This window comes from Mesocricetus auratus, unplaced genomic scaffold, assembly GCF_017639785.1.
Source record: "Mesocricetus auratus isolate SY011 unplaced genomic scaffold, BCM_Maur_2.0 Super-Scaffold_100025, whole genome shotgun sequence".
NCBI classification, from domain to species: Eukaryota; Metazoa; Chordata; class Mammalia; order Rodentia; family Cricetidae; genus Mesocricetus; species Mesocricetus auratus.
The window spans coordinates 20021988-20037341 of NW_024429206.1; the positions used below are offsets into that span (position 1 = coordinate 20021988).

The 15354-nt window shown below is 43.8% G+C and overlaps 1 protein-coding gene across 3 annotated transcripts; it reads right to left on the reverse strand.

The window, feature by feature from the left end:
• Window positions 1-1131: 1131 nt before the first annotated feature.
• On the reverse strand, window positions 1132-14558 carry LOC106020767 (zinc finger protein 11). Of its 3 annotated transcripts, none has more exons than XM_013120807.3 (4): window positions 14424-14558; window positions 8671-8797; window positions 7498-7593; window positions 1132-5222 (listed from the first exon to the last, which is right to left on the reverse strand). In XM_013120807.3, the coding sequence occupies exons 1-4, from the start codon at window positions 14424-14426 to the stop codon at window positions 3250-3252; spliced, it is 2199 nt and encodes a 732-aa protein (XP_012976261.3). In that variant the 5' UTR covers window positions 14427-14558; the 3' UTR covers window positions 1132-3249. The 3 variants fall into 3 exon arrangements, with proteins under 3 accessions (XP_012976261.3, XP_021088808.1, XP_040587380.1); XM_021233149.2 differs by lacking the exon at window positions 14424-14558 and adding an exon at window positions 13980-14417; XM_040731446.1 differs by lacking the exons at window positions 1132-5222; window positions 14424-14558 and adding an exon at window positions 13980-14417 and having other exon boundaries at window positions 7490-7593.
• Between the last annotated feature and the right edge of the window lie 796 nt (window positions 14559-15354).

The following is a 15354-nucleotide window of genomic DNA, read 5'->3' on the forward strand; positions in this document are numbered from 1 at the left end:
CCTGCTTCCTCCCTCCCTCCCTCCCTGCCTCCCTCTTTCCTTCCTGTCTTTCCTGTTTTTGATTTGGGTTTTTTGTTTGTTTTTTCAAGACAAGGTTTCTCAGTGTAGCCCTGACTGTCCTTGAACTCACTCTGTAGACCAGGCTGGCCTTGAACTCAGCCTGCTTTTTTTTTTTAACTTATTTTTTATGTGCATTGGTGTTTTTGCCTGCACATATGTCTGCGTGAGGGTGTTCGATCTTGGAGTTACAGTATAAGCTGCCATGTGGATGCTGGGAATTGAACCCAGGTCCTGTGGAAGAGCAGTCAGTGCTCTTAACTGCTGAGCCATCTCTCCAGCCTCCAACCTGCGTTCTCATAGCTCCCAGGACCACCATCCCAGGGGTGGCCCTGCCCATTGTGTTAGCTCCTCACACATCAAACATCAATCAAGAAAGCCTACACAGGCCAATTTGGTGGGGGCATTTGCTGAACTAGGTTCCCTCTTCCCAGGGGACTCGAGCTGACACAGATTAGCCAACACAGCTCTAATGCTTCAATTCTCCTTAAAGCTTCTCTGTACCCTTAGCACACCCTCACGGAGGACCCCACATACCAGGCAGGTGCCTCTCCGTACCATCTACAAGAAGACGGCGGTCCTGGAACTTCCCCCACTGACAGCTCCTGCCCCAGGAGCTGAGTTACATGTAACCTTAGTTACATGTCTCACTATCCTGAGCATTGTCCATATCTCGCCACTATAACGCTAACATTTTCTACACACACATACACACACACACTTCACTTTGGTTCTCTCATTCTTCCGATCAGGCACAACACATTACTCTTCCTTGGTTTTGTTGTATTCTGCCAGCTACACCAAGTGTTGCTAAAAATCCCTTCCCAGAGGGAGGATGTAAACATCTATCTCTTCTTGGCCAGCCGGTAGTGGTGTGTGCCTTTAATTCCAGCACTTGGGAGGCAGAGGCAGGCAGATCTCCGTGAGTTCAAGGCCAGCCTAGTCTACAGAGTGAGTTCCAGGACAGCCAGGACTATTTCACAGAGAAACCCTGTCTTGAAAAACAAACAAACAAACAAATCTATCCCTTCTCATGAAGTTGCAACAACAATCAATCAGAGGTATTATATCATCTAAGGTCACTCTGGAGAACCAATGAGTTTATTAGACTTACTTACAGAGCATAGGTAAGGGGTTACTTATAGTGTGGGTGCTTTTCCCTACAAAAGCCTGTTCGGGTAAGTCTTTACCCAGAAGTTGCCGTGGGTTTCCCACAGCAACATAGATGAAGCCCCTCCTCCATTCTTCCCTTGCCTATATTTCCAAGTCCTTCCTCAAGACCACATGCAATTAGGGCAAAACTGCATACAACTGACATTATGGAGTGCTGTAAACTTAGATGAGAGTCCCCTGACCAACCTTCTCCTATGAGGGGTCAGTCAACAGACTCAGCTGCGATGATCATTTGCAAACAGGCACAGCTAAACTCCTGAAGTTCTGGTTGTTGGCCCAGAGGAGAGTCACAACCAACAAACTGTTACAGAAACAAAGTCATAAACTTGAACTCATATATGTCTTTCTTGACTAACAGAAGTAGAACCAGGAAGTAACTATTCTAAACTAAGAATAATGAAATTTTAAAATGAGTTCCATTTATACAAAATAGACTGTATTCCCACCGCCCCCCCCCAAAAAAACCCACAAGGTTTCTACTCCCTTAAAAATATTTTTGGAGCCAGGTGTTGGTGGCGCACACCTTTAATCCCAGCACTCGGGAGTCAGAAGCAGACGGATCTCTGTGAGTCCGAGGCCAGCCTGGTCTACAGAGAGAGTGCCAGGATAGGCTCCAAAGCCCGGCCCTTCCTTTTATTCTTAATTATTATCCATGAAGTGTGGTGTTTCTTTAGTCCTACTCCTAGAATTAATCATTAGATTTCGATTTGTATGTCACAGTCAACACAAATGAATACCAATATTTCTGTATTCTTTGTATAACTAAGGGGTGATGTGTGAATAAAAACCATATGATAAAAAATTATAGTCGGGCGGTGGTAGCGCACGCCTTTAATCCCAGCACTCAGGAGGCAGAGGCAGGCGGATCTCTGTGAATTCGAGGCTAGGCTGGACCGACAGCCTCCAAAACAATACAGAGAAACCCTGTCTCGTAAAACCAAAAAAAAATTATAAATAACTTAAGATTCAGAAAGCTAGAACACTTTTTTACCCTTTTACATTCCTCATAATTTCTAGTAAGTGAAAAAAGGATGGAATAAAATATCACACAAGAAAATCTTCAAATCTACACATCTGTTTGAAGGATAAGGACACTGAGAACAAGAATTATCAGTCATCCAATCCCTAAAAACTGAAAAAAAAATACCAGTAATTCACTATTCCGCAACAAAATATTACTAAGATCTGTTATGTACATACTTCGATAAGATGGTCTAATATCTGACAAAATAACATGTCAGGCAATACATATCAGAGAGACAAGAACCATTCACTCCATGTATGTACTAAAATAAAGCTTATACATAATATACACCATAATATATGGTTTTTCAAAATCCATTTTATGCTCTCTGGAGAAAACAGTTGAAAACTTCACAGAAAGCAGCCCAAGGGCCAAGTTTTGTGTAGTTTTTAACAGTGAAGTTATTTAGCATATTTGAATGTATAGCAAATTCCATCTTTTCAGAGATGAGTTCGCATAACTCTGCCACCTGTGAGATATATTTCTTTCCACCCCACTGATTAGTGATAAGCAGAAGTTCCAAGTTTGGCCACATTCTACATAGTCCTAAGAGTTCTGTGCTATGACAATTCTTTATATACATCAAGGTTTATTGAGGTATGGGCTGTCATCAAGAAAAGATCTGAGGTATTAGTGAAAGCTTTGTTAACTTTTTTATCTCGTGAGGGGATTTATGGTACAGTATTAGACTTTTCTGAGGTCCACACATAGGACGGTGGTCTTTCTGCTATGAATTTGCTGCTGTCCAATAAGAAAGGGCTGTCATCAAAGGCCAAGCCATATTGTCACATCTGTAAGTTGTTCTCCACTGTGGATCATTTACCATGGAGTAACTGCCACACACCTGTTAAAGGTTTTGCTGAATTTATCACACTTGCAGTGTCTCCTGCATAAATGAGCCTTCTGGTGTGACGTAGAGATCCAGCAGCTGTTCAAGTCCTGAACTGCATTGTAGCCTTTTCTCCTTTATGAACTACCCAGTGACAAACATCTTGCTATTCTTGCTTTGCCAAGTTCTCCACCCTGCTGGATTTCACTAGCATATGAGTTTCCTGATGCCGTTTCAGGCTGGAAGAAGTGAAAAAGGCCTTGCTGCACTCTTTACATCGATAGGGTTTCTCTCTGGTATGAATCCTCTGGTGCCGGTTAAGCTGTGAGGAAAAGTAATAGGCTTTGCCACACTCTTTACATTTGTAAAATCTGTCTCCAGTGTGAATTCTCTGGTGTTTAGTAAGGTATGAAGAACAGTTAAAGGCTTTGCCACACTCCTTACATACATAGAGTTTTTCTACAACATGGATTCGCTGATGTTTACTAAGATACGAAGAATAGTTGAAGGCTTTGCCACACTCTTTACATATGTAGGGTTTCTCTCCAGTGTGAATCCTTTGGTGTCGGTTAAGCTGTGAAGAAAAGTAATAGGCTTTGCCACAGTCTTTACATTTATAGAGTCTGTCTCCAATATGAATTCTCTGATGTTTGGAAAGATAGGAAGAACAGCTGAAGGCTTTGCCACACTCTTCACACCTGTAGAGCTTCTCCCTAGAGTGAATTCGCTGATGCTTGCTAAGGTATGAAGTACAGCTGAAGGCTTTACCACACTCCTTACACACATAGGGCTTCTCTCCGCTATGCATTCTCTGGTGTCGAATAAGCTGTGAGGAACACTTAAAAGGTTTGCCACACTCTTTACACCTATAGGGAATCCCTTCAAAATGAAGTTTCATATGCTGGATCAAGTATGAGGAACAGTAAAAGGCTTTCCCACACTCCTGACATTTGTAGGACTTCTCTCCCGTGTGAATTATCTGGTGTCGAGTAAGTGTTGAACTATTATTGAAGGCTTTGCCGCACTCCTGACATTTGTAGGGTTTTGCTCCAGTGTGGAGTATTTGGTGTCGAGTCAGGTTTGAGTGGTACTTGAAGGCTTTGCCACACTCTTTACACACATAAGGTTCCTCTCCAGTATGGATTCTCTGGTGTCGAATGAGCTGTGAGGAAAGCCTAAAGGGTTTACCACACTCTTTGCATCTATAGGGCATCTCTTCAAAATGAAGTTTCATATGCTGGATCAAGAATGAGGAACAGTAAAAGGCTTTCCCACACTCCTGACATTTGTAGGACTTCTCTCCCGTGTGAATGATCTGGTGTCGAGTAAGAGTTGAGCTATTATTGAAGGCTTTGCCACACTCTTGACATTTGTAGGGTTTTGCCCCAGTATGAACAATTTGGTGTCGAGTCAGGGTTGACTGATATCTGAAGGCTTTCCCACACTCTTTACATTTATAGGGTTTCTCTCCAGTATGAATTACTTGGTGTTGAGTAAGAGATGAGTGCTTAATAAAGGCCTTACCGCATTCTTTACATTTGTATGGTTTTTCTCCCTTATGAATTATCTGATGTTGACTAAGGGTGTGACTTCTCTTGAAGGCTTTGCCACATTCCAGACATGTGTAGGGCTTTGCTTCAGTATGGATAACTTCGTGTTGAGTAAGGGTTGAATTATATTTAAAGGCTTTCCCACACTCTTGACATTTGTAGGGTTTCTCTCCAGTGTGAATTATCTGGTGTTGAGTAAGCATGGAATGTGTAGTAAAGGCTTTGCCACACTTCTTACATTTGTATGGTTTCTCTCTCTTGTGAGTTGTCTGGTGTTGTATAAGGTTTCTACTTCTCTTGAAGGCTTTGCCACACTCTTTACATTTGTAGGGTCTTGCAGCAGTATGAATTATGTGGTGTTGGTAGAGGATTGAGCGGTATTTAAAAGCTTTGTCACAATCTTTACATTGGTAGGGCAAATCTCCTTTGTGCACCCTGTGATGCTGATCAGATGCCGAATCATCAGTAAAGCCTTTGCCATGTTCTTCGTGTTTGTATGGCTTCTCTTCACCATGCACACACTGATGGATGCTGAGTTTTGTGTGCTGATCAAAGGCTTTTACAGAGTCGTTACAGTCACAAAGATTTTCTGGGGAGAAAAGAGGACATACAATTTCAACCGTGCGTAAAGCTACGACTTTCATTACACTAACAACATTTTCTCTCCAACTCGTTATTTCCCAGCCTCACTAATGATCTTCCTATTTTCATTACGCATATACTGCATTCTCTAAGTACCTGAGTCTGGATTTGGACATAGAAAACAACTGACGGGTAGCTAACTGAAGGCAGGAGCTCACACCTGTAAGCTCAGCATGTAGGAAGGTAAAGCAGGAAGATCACGGAGAGTTCAAGGTGAGTATGGGCTCCACACCAAGTACTGGGATAGCCTGGGCTACACAGTGAAACCTTGTCTCAAAATAAACAACAACAAACCAAAACAACAACACATTACTGCATTTATTGAAACTATGTATTTTGGTGCAGAGAAAACAAATTTGCTGGTGACAGAATAATGAGTCTTCAAAAAGACAATCACAATTTAAAATGTGTTCTTCATTCTTAAATCTCGTTTCTAAAGGAATATTTGATTCAAAGTTCGGCCCAGCTATATTTCAGTTATTCAGGATCTTAGTTAAAACATGGAATGGGCGCATTCTAAGAATCACCCACATCTCACTTAAGAGGAAAGTTATGTTTCCAAGCATGAAGTGGACATTTAATCAAACATACGGCTTCTTAACAGTGATTTTCTGAGATGCTGTGTGTGCTTGACCTCTGTTGGCAATGGGTTTCTGCTGTGCAGTTGCCTCATTCTGACTGTAAAATGCTTTCTAGCCTTCACATCCACTGGTATTTGTACAGCTTCTCTCCTACGAGAACTCTCTGGTGTCAATCAAGAGTTGAACTATTAGCCAGGCACTGGCGGCGCACACCTTTAATCCTAGCACTTGGGAAGCAGAGGCAGGCGGATCTGTGTGACTCTGAGGCCAGCCTGGTTTCCAAAGCCACAGAGAAAGCCTGCTGAGATATTTATTACTGAAGTCTTTTTTATATTTGGAGGGTTTTACTCTGTGAAAAATTGGTGTCAAGCAAGGGTTGGTTGATATTTGAAGGCTTGCTACATTTCTATCTTTCTTTAATGCAAACTGTCAAGGCAATAACTTCTGCTTCTTCTTATCATATTTTGGAATAAGTGAGTTTTTGCCCTGCTTTTGTGAAGAGCCTAGGATATAATGAGAAGCAATACCTGCAGGAACTCAAAATAACAAATCCCATCAGTTACTACACTAAGGTGAATTGTTTCTGAATCTAACCTCAATCCCATGGCAAGCAGCATGTCCTCCAGACAGCAGAACAGCAAACATAATGGCCTCTCCATTTCCCCATGGGTACTGCTGAAAAGCCTGTTACACTACTTATTAATCACAGCACTCTACCAACACCCCAAAACAAAAACAACTTGCCACATCAGGCTGCTGTCTTGGGAAAGAAAACGAGAAGAACAGATGAGTACATTCATGAAGTGTCTGCAGACTCCCTGATGGGGAATGTCCGTATATCCTGCACCACAGAGGAAGAGATAACAGGAATGCTCGGACATTAGGTCAGAGTGGGAAGACTAAGCCTAAACCTAAGTAATCATTACAGTATCAACAAGATGGTACTAACTCATATAGTCAACCAGAGAAGAGGAGACTATAGAATCTTTTTAAAAGATTTTTTTAAATGTATGTATGCATTTGTGTACAGGTATGTACATGTTGAGGGCAGTGCCTGCAGAGGCCAGAAGGGGGCAATGGAGCCCTGGATTATGGGAAATTGAGAGCCACCCAACCTGAACACGGAGAACCAAATTTGGGTTTTCTACAGAAGCAGGACTCACTCTCAACCACAGACTTCCCTCCAGCCTGAGCCCAAGAAGCTGTAAGCAGGAATATGAGTAAGCATTTCTAACAGGAAAGATAAAAATAAAACCCTACAGAAAACAGAAAACAAAAACCTACTTGAATGACTCTAATGAACTCTACATAGTTCAAAGGTGTAGTATCTGGATGGTCCCAGTCCACAGAAATAGGAACAGCTGATAGGTTTTACATTACTATCGTTTTAATTGGTTATCTGTACTCTTAAAGGTTACAAAGTATAACCTGTAAGGGGGGGGGGCTGGAGAGATGGCTCAACAATTTGGAGCATGAACCCAGGTTCAGTTCCTAGCACCCACATGGCAGGCAGCTCACAGCCATCTGTGAATCCAACTCCAGGGGCTCCTGAAAACTCATTTCCATTGAAACAGACCTTCCCAATCCCCATCTAAAAGCATGGCTTCTCGGGTGCCTTCTTCTCGTGTCGTTCCTACCTACCTGGGTACATGGTTCCTGACTCTTGTCTCTTCACATTCCAAGGCGCCAGTCCCTGCTCCAGCAATGAGATCAGGTAGGGCTTACACACAGTAAGGCCTGTTTATTACAAAACAGAGAACCATGTTTGGTTAAGGGTCTCCTAATGAGTGATAACATTTCTCTAACCATACTGTTCTGGGAGAAAAGAAGAGATATAAAAGGAGATTTGAGGAAATGATTTCTGATTATTCCCTGCCAAATACATTAGATTATGTCTGTTAGGTGATGGAGGCAAACATCTTTAATCCTAGCACTTGGGAGGCAGAGGCAGGCAAATCTCTGAATTCAAAGCCGGCCTGGTTCTACAGAGTGAGTTCTAGGATAGCCAGGGCTAAACAGAGAAAAACCAAAACCAAGAAGAAGAGGAGGAAGGAGGAGGGAGAGGAGGAGGAGGAGTGAGAGGAGAAGGAGGAGGAGAAAGAAGAAGAGGAGGAGGAAGAGGAGGAAGAGGAGGAGGGGGAGGAGGGGGAGGAAGAAGAGGAGGAGAAAGAGGAGGAGGAGGAAGGGGAGGGGAGGAGGAGAAAGAAGAGGAGGGGAGGAGGAGGAGAAAGAAGAGGAGGAGAGGGGAGGAGGAGGGGGAGGAGAAAGAAGAGGAGGAGGAGGAGGAGGAGGAGGAGGGAGGGAGGGATTTTCACTTGGAGATGCTAAGTTTCACTTGCACACATGACCAATCCAAAATGGGCTTCAAGAAACAGCCACAACGTCTCATGCCAGCAAGTTTCTGAAGTCACAGCTCATCTAGAGCAGTGGTTCTCAACCTTCCTAATTCCACGAACCTTTAATACAATTCCTCATGCTGTGGGGACCCCCAACCATAAGGTTATTTTGTTGCTACTTCATAACTGTAATTTTGCTGCTGTTATGAATTGTAAATGCTGCTATGTAGGATATCTAACTGGTGACCCCTGTGGGGAGGGGGTCAAGACACACTGGTTGAGAACCACTGATCTAGGTGAAGAAGAAACACTTCCTGAAGAAGATTTCAACATAAATACAATTAAAATGATCTTCTCCAGACCCTCAAATCCCTAAATATTTCCCTTATGTCAACTGCCTTCATAGAAAACACTCTACAGAGAAGGGAAATCAGATGTTGAGAGGGAATTAGGAATTCTGTAGATGAGAGATCCTCACCCAGGGAGACAAGGTTTCTGTAATTCTCCAACATCACATTTCTATATAAATTCCACTGAGCAGGGTCTAGGCATTCCCACTCCTCTGGAGAGAAATCAATGGACACATCCTTGAATGACAACAGCTCCTGAAATAAAAGTTGATAGCACAGAGAACTAAACAAAAATAAAACAAACAACCAAATCAAAAAAAAAAAATGGGCTAAGGAACTGGTCAGAGTTCTCCAAAGAAGAAAGACAAATGGCCAATAAATACTTTCAAGATGGCTCAATGTCCTTAGCCATCAAGGATATGCAAATTTAATACTCTGAGATTCCATCTCACCAAAGTCAGAATGGGTATAATCAAGAAAACAAATGACGGGGCTGGAGAGATGGCTCAGAGATTAAGAACACTGGCTGTTCTTCCAGAGGTCCTGAGTTCAGTTCCCGGCAACCACTTGGTGGCTGACAACCATCTGTAATGAGATCTGGTACCTTCTTCTGGCCTGCAGGCATACAAGCAGCACTGTATAATAATAAATAAATCTTGAGAAAAGAAACAAGTGATACTGAGGATTCAGAGAAAGGAGAACACCGAGTCACTGTTGGTGGGAGTATAAACTGGTATAGCCACCACAGAAACCAGTGTGAAGGTTTCTCAAAAAGCTAAAAATAGACCACCACATGTCCCAGCATCAACCCAGAGGGCTCCATGTTCTACTACAGAGACACTTGCTCATCTATGATCATGGCTGCACTATTCTAATAGCTAGGAAATGGAATCAGCCTCGATACCCACCAGCTGACGAGTGGACAATGAAATGCATATACACAGTGGTGTTTTATTCAGCTGTAAAGAAAAAGAAATTTTGCAGGGAGATGGGTGGAATTGAGAAAAGTTATACTGAGGCCCGGAAAGACAAAGGCCACACGTTCTCTCTAGTACACTATCCTAGCTCTGAGTTTTCAGATCTGTACACTTCACTTGGGGTGTTTGTGGAGGTCAGGGAGCTGGACAGGAGCCTCTGAAGGGAACGAGACCTTACAGAGGAGCGACAGTACAATACATGTGACATGAAAGTAGCAGGTAGATACAGGGACAGCACCTCCCCCAGGGGACTGGGCCCTTCCACATCAATCATCAACCAAGAAAATGTCCTACAGGCCAATCTGATGGGGCATTGTCTCAGCTGAGGTCCCTCTTCTCTAGTTTGTGCCAAGCTGACAAAAGCAAACAAAACCACCTGACCAGGTCACTGTGCTCTGATTAACAAGCGGTACTGTGAGAGCTGGAGAAATAGCTCAGTGGTTACTGCTCCCTGCAAAGGGTAAGGGCACTTAGGCCACAATTGACAATTTAGGTTCCCTCCCCAGGACCCACGAGGCAGAAGGAGAGAACCAACTCCCACAAGTTGTCCTCTGACCTCCAACCTCCACAAGCATATTGTAGTGTGTACACACACACACACAAATTAAATGTAATTTTAAAAAAATTAAATTAGCTGGGCGGTGGTGGTGCACTCGGGAGGCAGAGGCAGGCAGATCTCTGTGAGTTCAAGGCGGGCTGGACCGACAGCCTCCAAAACAATACAGAGAAACCCTGTCTCATAAAAACCAAAAATTAATTAATTAATTAAATTAAACTTTAGGGCAAAAAGGCATTCTAAAATTTATACAGAAAGGCAAATACCCAGAAGAGTCAACATAATTTCACCAGATGGACACTAGCTAACTTTAGCGAATTGGCAGAGAAGTGACAGGAGTTCCAGACTGCGGTAAAAAGGGATGAATCCATATACCCTGGGGATAGCTCCATCAAGAGCCGTGAATTGAGAGGTGTCAGAGTAGCTGGCAAACGCTGCTCATTCATTTTCAGGTTTTTTTGTTTTGTTTTTTTTGTTTTTTGTTTTTTGTGAAAAGTTCCCATACCCTACAACCACCCCCAGGGAAACACAAAGGGCACTATTAGGAGGTTTGGCCATGTTGGAGTAGGTGTGGCCTTATTGGAGAAAGGGGTCACATACTTTTCTTATTACTCTATAACAGTGCAGAAAAACTAATAGTTATGTAGTATTTCTATTATAGCCAGTATTGTGAGAAATTTAAAATAAAGTATACTAGAGGATGTCTGTGGATTACTTGCAAATGCTATCTTTATACCCAAACTATTGTAGTATCAGCGGATTGTGGGCACCAAACGATTAGATGAGTCTATCATTTCTACTTCAACTATCAATTTGCTAACCAATGCAGCTTACATTCATTTAGTGAGTTCCCTGATTCTGAATTGTTCATAAGACTTTGTTTTTAGAAAATAAACCAGAACAGTAGAAACACAGGAAGGACCAATGACAAACTATCAACTTAAGGGATCTTAACACACTCACGGGGGAGCACAGGTGACTAAAGCATAATAGGCTACTGCTGTTGCCCTTAGTTCCCTACTGCTGAAGGCACTGTGTACTTCAGACACAGGACCCAGAGGATCAGATCTGAAAGACTCCTCCCTGAGGACTAACGTTCATGGTACCAAAAGGTGCCATACAAGTTTCCAAAGGAGATAAGCAACCAACAATGCTACCCAGCTACCTCTGAATGATGCAAACAGCCAGGATAGCATAACATATGCAAGAACAGCTTGGAGGTAACTAACAACTCTCTTATCTGGACTTAATGCTTACTAACCAAGAAGGAAATCATGCCTGGTACTGGAAACCCAGGCAACTACCTAGAACTAGTGAGGCCATGGGTCTTGGAAGAGAACCCATGACTGCCACTTTACTAAGCCAGCATAGTTTCTAACTGCACTCTAACCACTCATCCCTATATGCACAGATAAAGTATCACAGATAATGAGGGGTGTGGCACTCACCCCTCATCAAAAAAAATTCTCTTTGCAACAGATGGAGATCATTACAGAAAAACACATAACTGATCAAAAGGCAGAAAACAAGTGACCGTCTCAGCCACAACTGATACACCTACAACACAACTCCTATACCTGAGGCCTGGGGAGCATCACAGCAGGTAGAGGAGTAAGTACCAGAGGAGCTGGATGTCTGGTATTAGATTGTGTCTCCTAGGAATGTCAGAGAAGCTATACCCAGCAAGCCCCAACCACTCAATTCCTAAACAAGACCTGAACGTGGACCACACCAACAGAAATGCCAGTGTGGAAATGCAAAATCTCACAGGCCCCAACCCTAGAAAAAGAACTACAGGTCAGTAAAGACTGCAGAGAACTGGAGAAACAGTTCTCCCCTAGGAAGAGCCTCCAAATGCCTATTCAATACCGAGTGATCAGCCCTGAAATTATATACAAACAAGTAGCAGTATACAGACTTGGTGTGTGTGTGTGTGTGTGTGTGAGAGAGAGAGAGAGAGAGAGAGAGAGAGAGAGAGAGAGAGAGAATTAAACAATGGTTCTCTTCAATCTCTTCATGCTTAGGATAAAAAGACCTGCCATGCATGAAAAGGATACCCAAAATAGAACTCAGAGTAATATAATCTCAACTTCACACTGCACACGGATAACTGACTGATCTGCATGTTGAAATGGGGTCTTGCAATGTAACTGAGGTGGCCTGGTACTCCCTGAGCAGCCCAAGCTGGCCCTGAACTCAATCCTTCATGCAGCATCCCAACTGCTAGAAACGCAGGCATGCACCAACTCCGCACCAATGTGACCAATTATGTCAAAGAACATGTGGCAATGGAATTGACTGGGGGACCAGTAAATAAAGGAAGGTGAATGCTAAAGGAGGAGGTCTCAGTCCTTTAGGTTTCTGTTGGAACAGGGCATTGTTAAACTTCACTTGAGTGGGTCCCAGCCTGTCCTCAGATGAGAGTCTGCTCAAACTCTACAGAAGTACATTGAAGTTTTGCTCAAGTAGTCACAGAACACAATGGAGACCTAGTCTACAAACGGGCCCAGAGAAGACAGGGTGCACTTTTGTAAAGAGAATGCTGACGTGTCTACAATGGGTGTCTACTTCCCTGATGTCAGATGTGGGGAAGAAAAAACAAAAACAAAAACCCCAAGTGACCCAAATTTTCCATCCTTTATTCCAGGGACTATATATGAACTGCCAAGCTTTGCAAGCAAAGGAAGTGAAACTCTTCCTAGACCTCAGGCAGCGAGTAACTATGAATATATGTGTAAGCACATCCATGGGGGTAGTCATAAGGTAGCAAAGGGGTTTAAAAGAAAAAAACAGACTTTCATAGTCCTAGAAACTGTTTGTGGTGCTTCCAGGAGCTACATAAAAGCATGGATTCTAATTTATTTGTAACAGCATTATTTTGTTTTTGTTTTTTGAGACAGGGTTTCTCTGTATTGTTTTGGAGGCTGTCCTGGAACTCTCTCTGTAGACTAGGCTGGCCTCGAATTCACAGAGATCCACCTGCCTCTGCCTTTGGAGTCCTGGGATTAAAGGTATGGACCGGCTACAACAGCAATTTAACTCAGGGCTGAGCACAGCTTTTAGAAGGACTGCTACCAAAAAGATAACCCAGCCCTCAAGAGGCACCAACAAAAACAAGGAAACTTCCAGGCCAGCCTGGGCTACATGAAGCGAAGTCTGTCACTAGAAAAAAAAAAGGGGGGGGGACATAAACACAGGGAAGGGGCGGGGTAATCCTCGGAAACTACAGGAAATTACAAATCGACTATCAGATTTTTTTTTATGTGAAAACTCTTCAAAAGAAGAAAAAGTTAAAATGGTATGACCCAGCCGGGCGTTGGTGGCGCACACCTTTAATCCCAGCACTCGGGAGGCAGAGGCAGGCGGATCTCAGTGAGTTCGAGGCCAGCCTGGTCTACAAAGTGAGTTCCAGGACAGCCTCCAAAGATACAGAGAAACCCTGTCTCAAAAAACCAAAAAAAAAAAAAAAAATGGTATGACCCAAAAACCACAATACAGAGTAAGTAAACCAGCGTGAGGACACGGTTATATCACAGCAGCCAGTATGTGTGGACAAATGCAGCATCTTCCTATAAAATACACCAACAGTCTCCCCACGCCCCTTAGCCTCCAGCCGCTCCCCTTTAAAGGCTGCGTGTTCACAGATCCACCCTAGGACAGAATCCAGAGACTCCTCCTCCCCTGCAACAGCGCAACCGAGAACACCTAGTATTGGCCCTTGGCGTGAGGAAGTTGTGAAATCCAGTACCCATAAACAAAGACTGGAGGATGAAATGAAGACACGCCGCCTCTGACAGTCAGCCAGGGGAAAACTCAACCCAGACACCACGACAAAGCCGTCTGTGCCTAGGGAAGATAAGGGAAGTGTGACGGGAGAACTTTCCCCAGGAGTCCAATAACTAACCCCGTGCATTCAGCTCTGGCGCACCTTTCACGATCACAAGTCCTTTCGAATTTGCCCCTCGATGTGCATAGGGGGGCGGGGGCATTAAAGAAAAAAAAGCACAGAATCTGGTTGAAATCTACGCGGGGACAGTTTAGTGTGGAGACAGGAAGCTGGCGTGGGAAAGCCTTGGGAGTTTACTGTCCTGGGTGGGTGCTGCCCGTAAGTCAGGGTGCTCAGAAGGGGGCTCGAGGGCCCCAGCCCAGAGCTGTCAGGCAGGACCCGCATGCACGCAGGGAGCCGGGTTGTCCCCCAAGACCCCGTCACCGGGCTGCCACGCCTGTGCCCTGGCTGCGAGCCTCCAGAGCCGCCCCAGAAGGGATGGACCTGCGACTCCGCCGTTGACCCCGAACCGCTGCGGATGCCGCGCAGCCCGGGTTCCTGGGAGGCCGGGCCGCGACTCACCATGTCCGGATTCCGTAACGAATTGCTTCCGCGGTGTCCCGTTCCGGGGTGTCCGGGTTCCGCAGTGTCCCGTTCCGGGGTCTCCGGGTTTCCGTTCTGGAGACCCGTTCCGGAGTGCCCGGGTTCCGAGGTGTCTAGGGGTCCTCCTGGGAGTCCAAGTAATGAGGTCACAGGCTGGCCGGCTACAGCGACACCTTGGCGACGCCCGGTACAAAGCCAGCCAAGGCTGAAGCCCATCTCAGGGGCAGTTCTCAGTCTGGTGGCCCTGAATGGAGAACACTCCCAGGCTGCCGAGGGCCTTAATTGACAGTGCATAATTGATTGATTACCACTTCCAGGTTGAGTAAGGACAAAATGACACGTCTTTGCTGCACACATTTTTATTTTATTATTTGTTTTATTTCTAAATATTTTTTGGAAATTCTCTGAGAATTTCGTACAATGTATTTTGACCAATTTCTGTATATTTTGCATTCATTCCCTTATAGCTCCTTCAAATCCCTATTAAATATCTGGTATTTACAAATTGTAATTTTCATTTCTGACCTTGTGATAAGAAACTGGCATGTTAACATGATTTCCACTTTGTTCTGGAAAGAATACTCTGATGAATACAGAATCTTTTTTTTTAATACAGAATCCTATAATTACATTCTTTTTCTCTGAATTAAAAGTTGTAACTTCCTTTTTGTTTGTTTGTTTGATTGATTGATTGTTTGATTTTTCAAAACAGGATTTCTCTGTGTTTCCCTGGATGCCCTGGAACTCACTCTGTAGGTCGGGCTGGCGTCTGTTGGGATTAGAGACATACACCACCACACCAGCTTCATTTTAATTTCTATTCTTGATTACACATTTCTGTAACAGAGATCATACTTTCCTATATATGTATTGGTTTTGCTTCTTTCCTAATTTTCAGTTAATCTTTGGA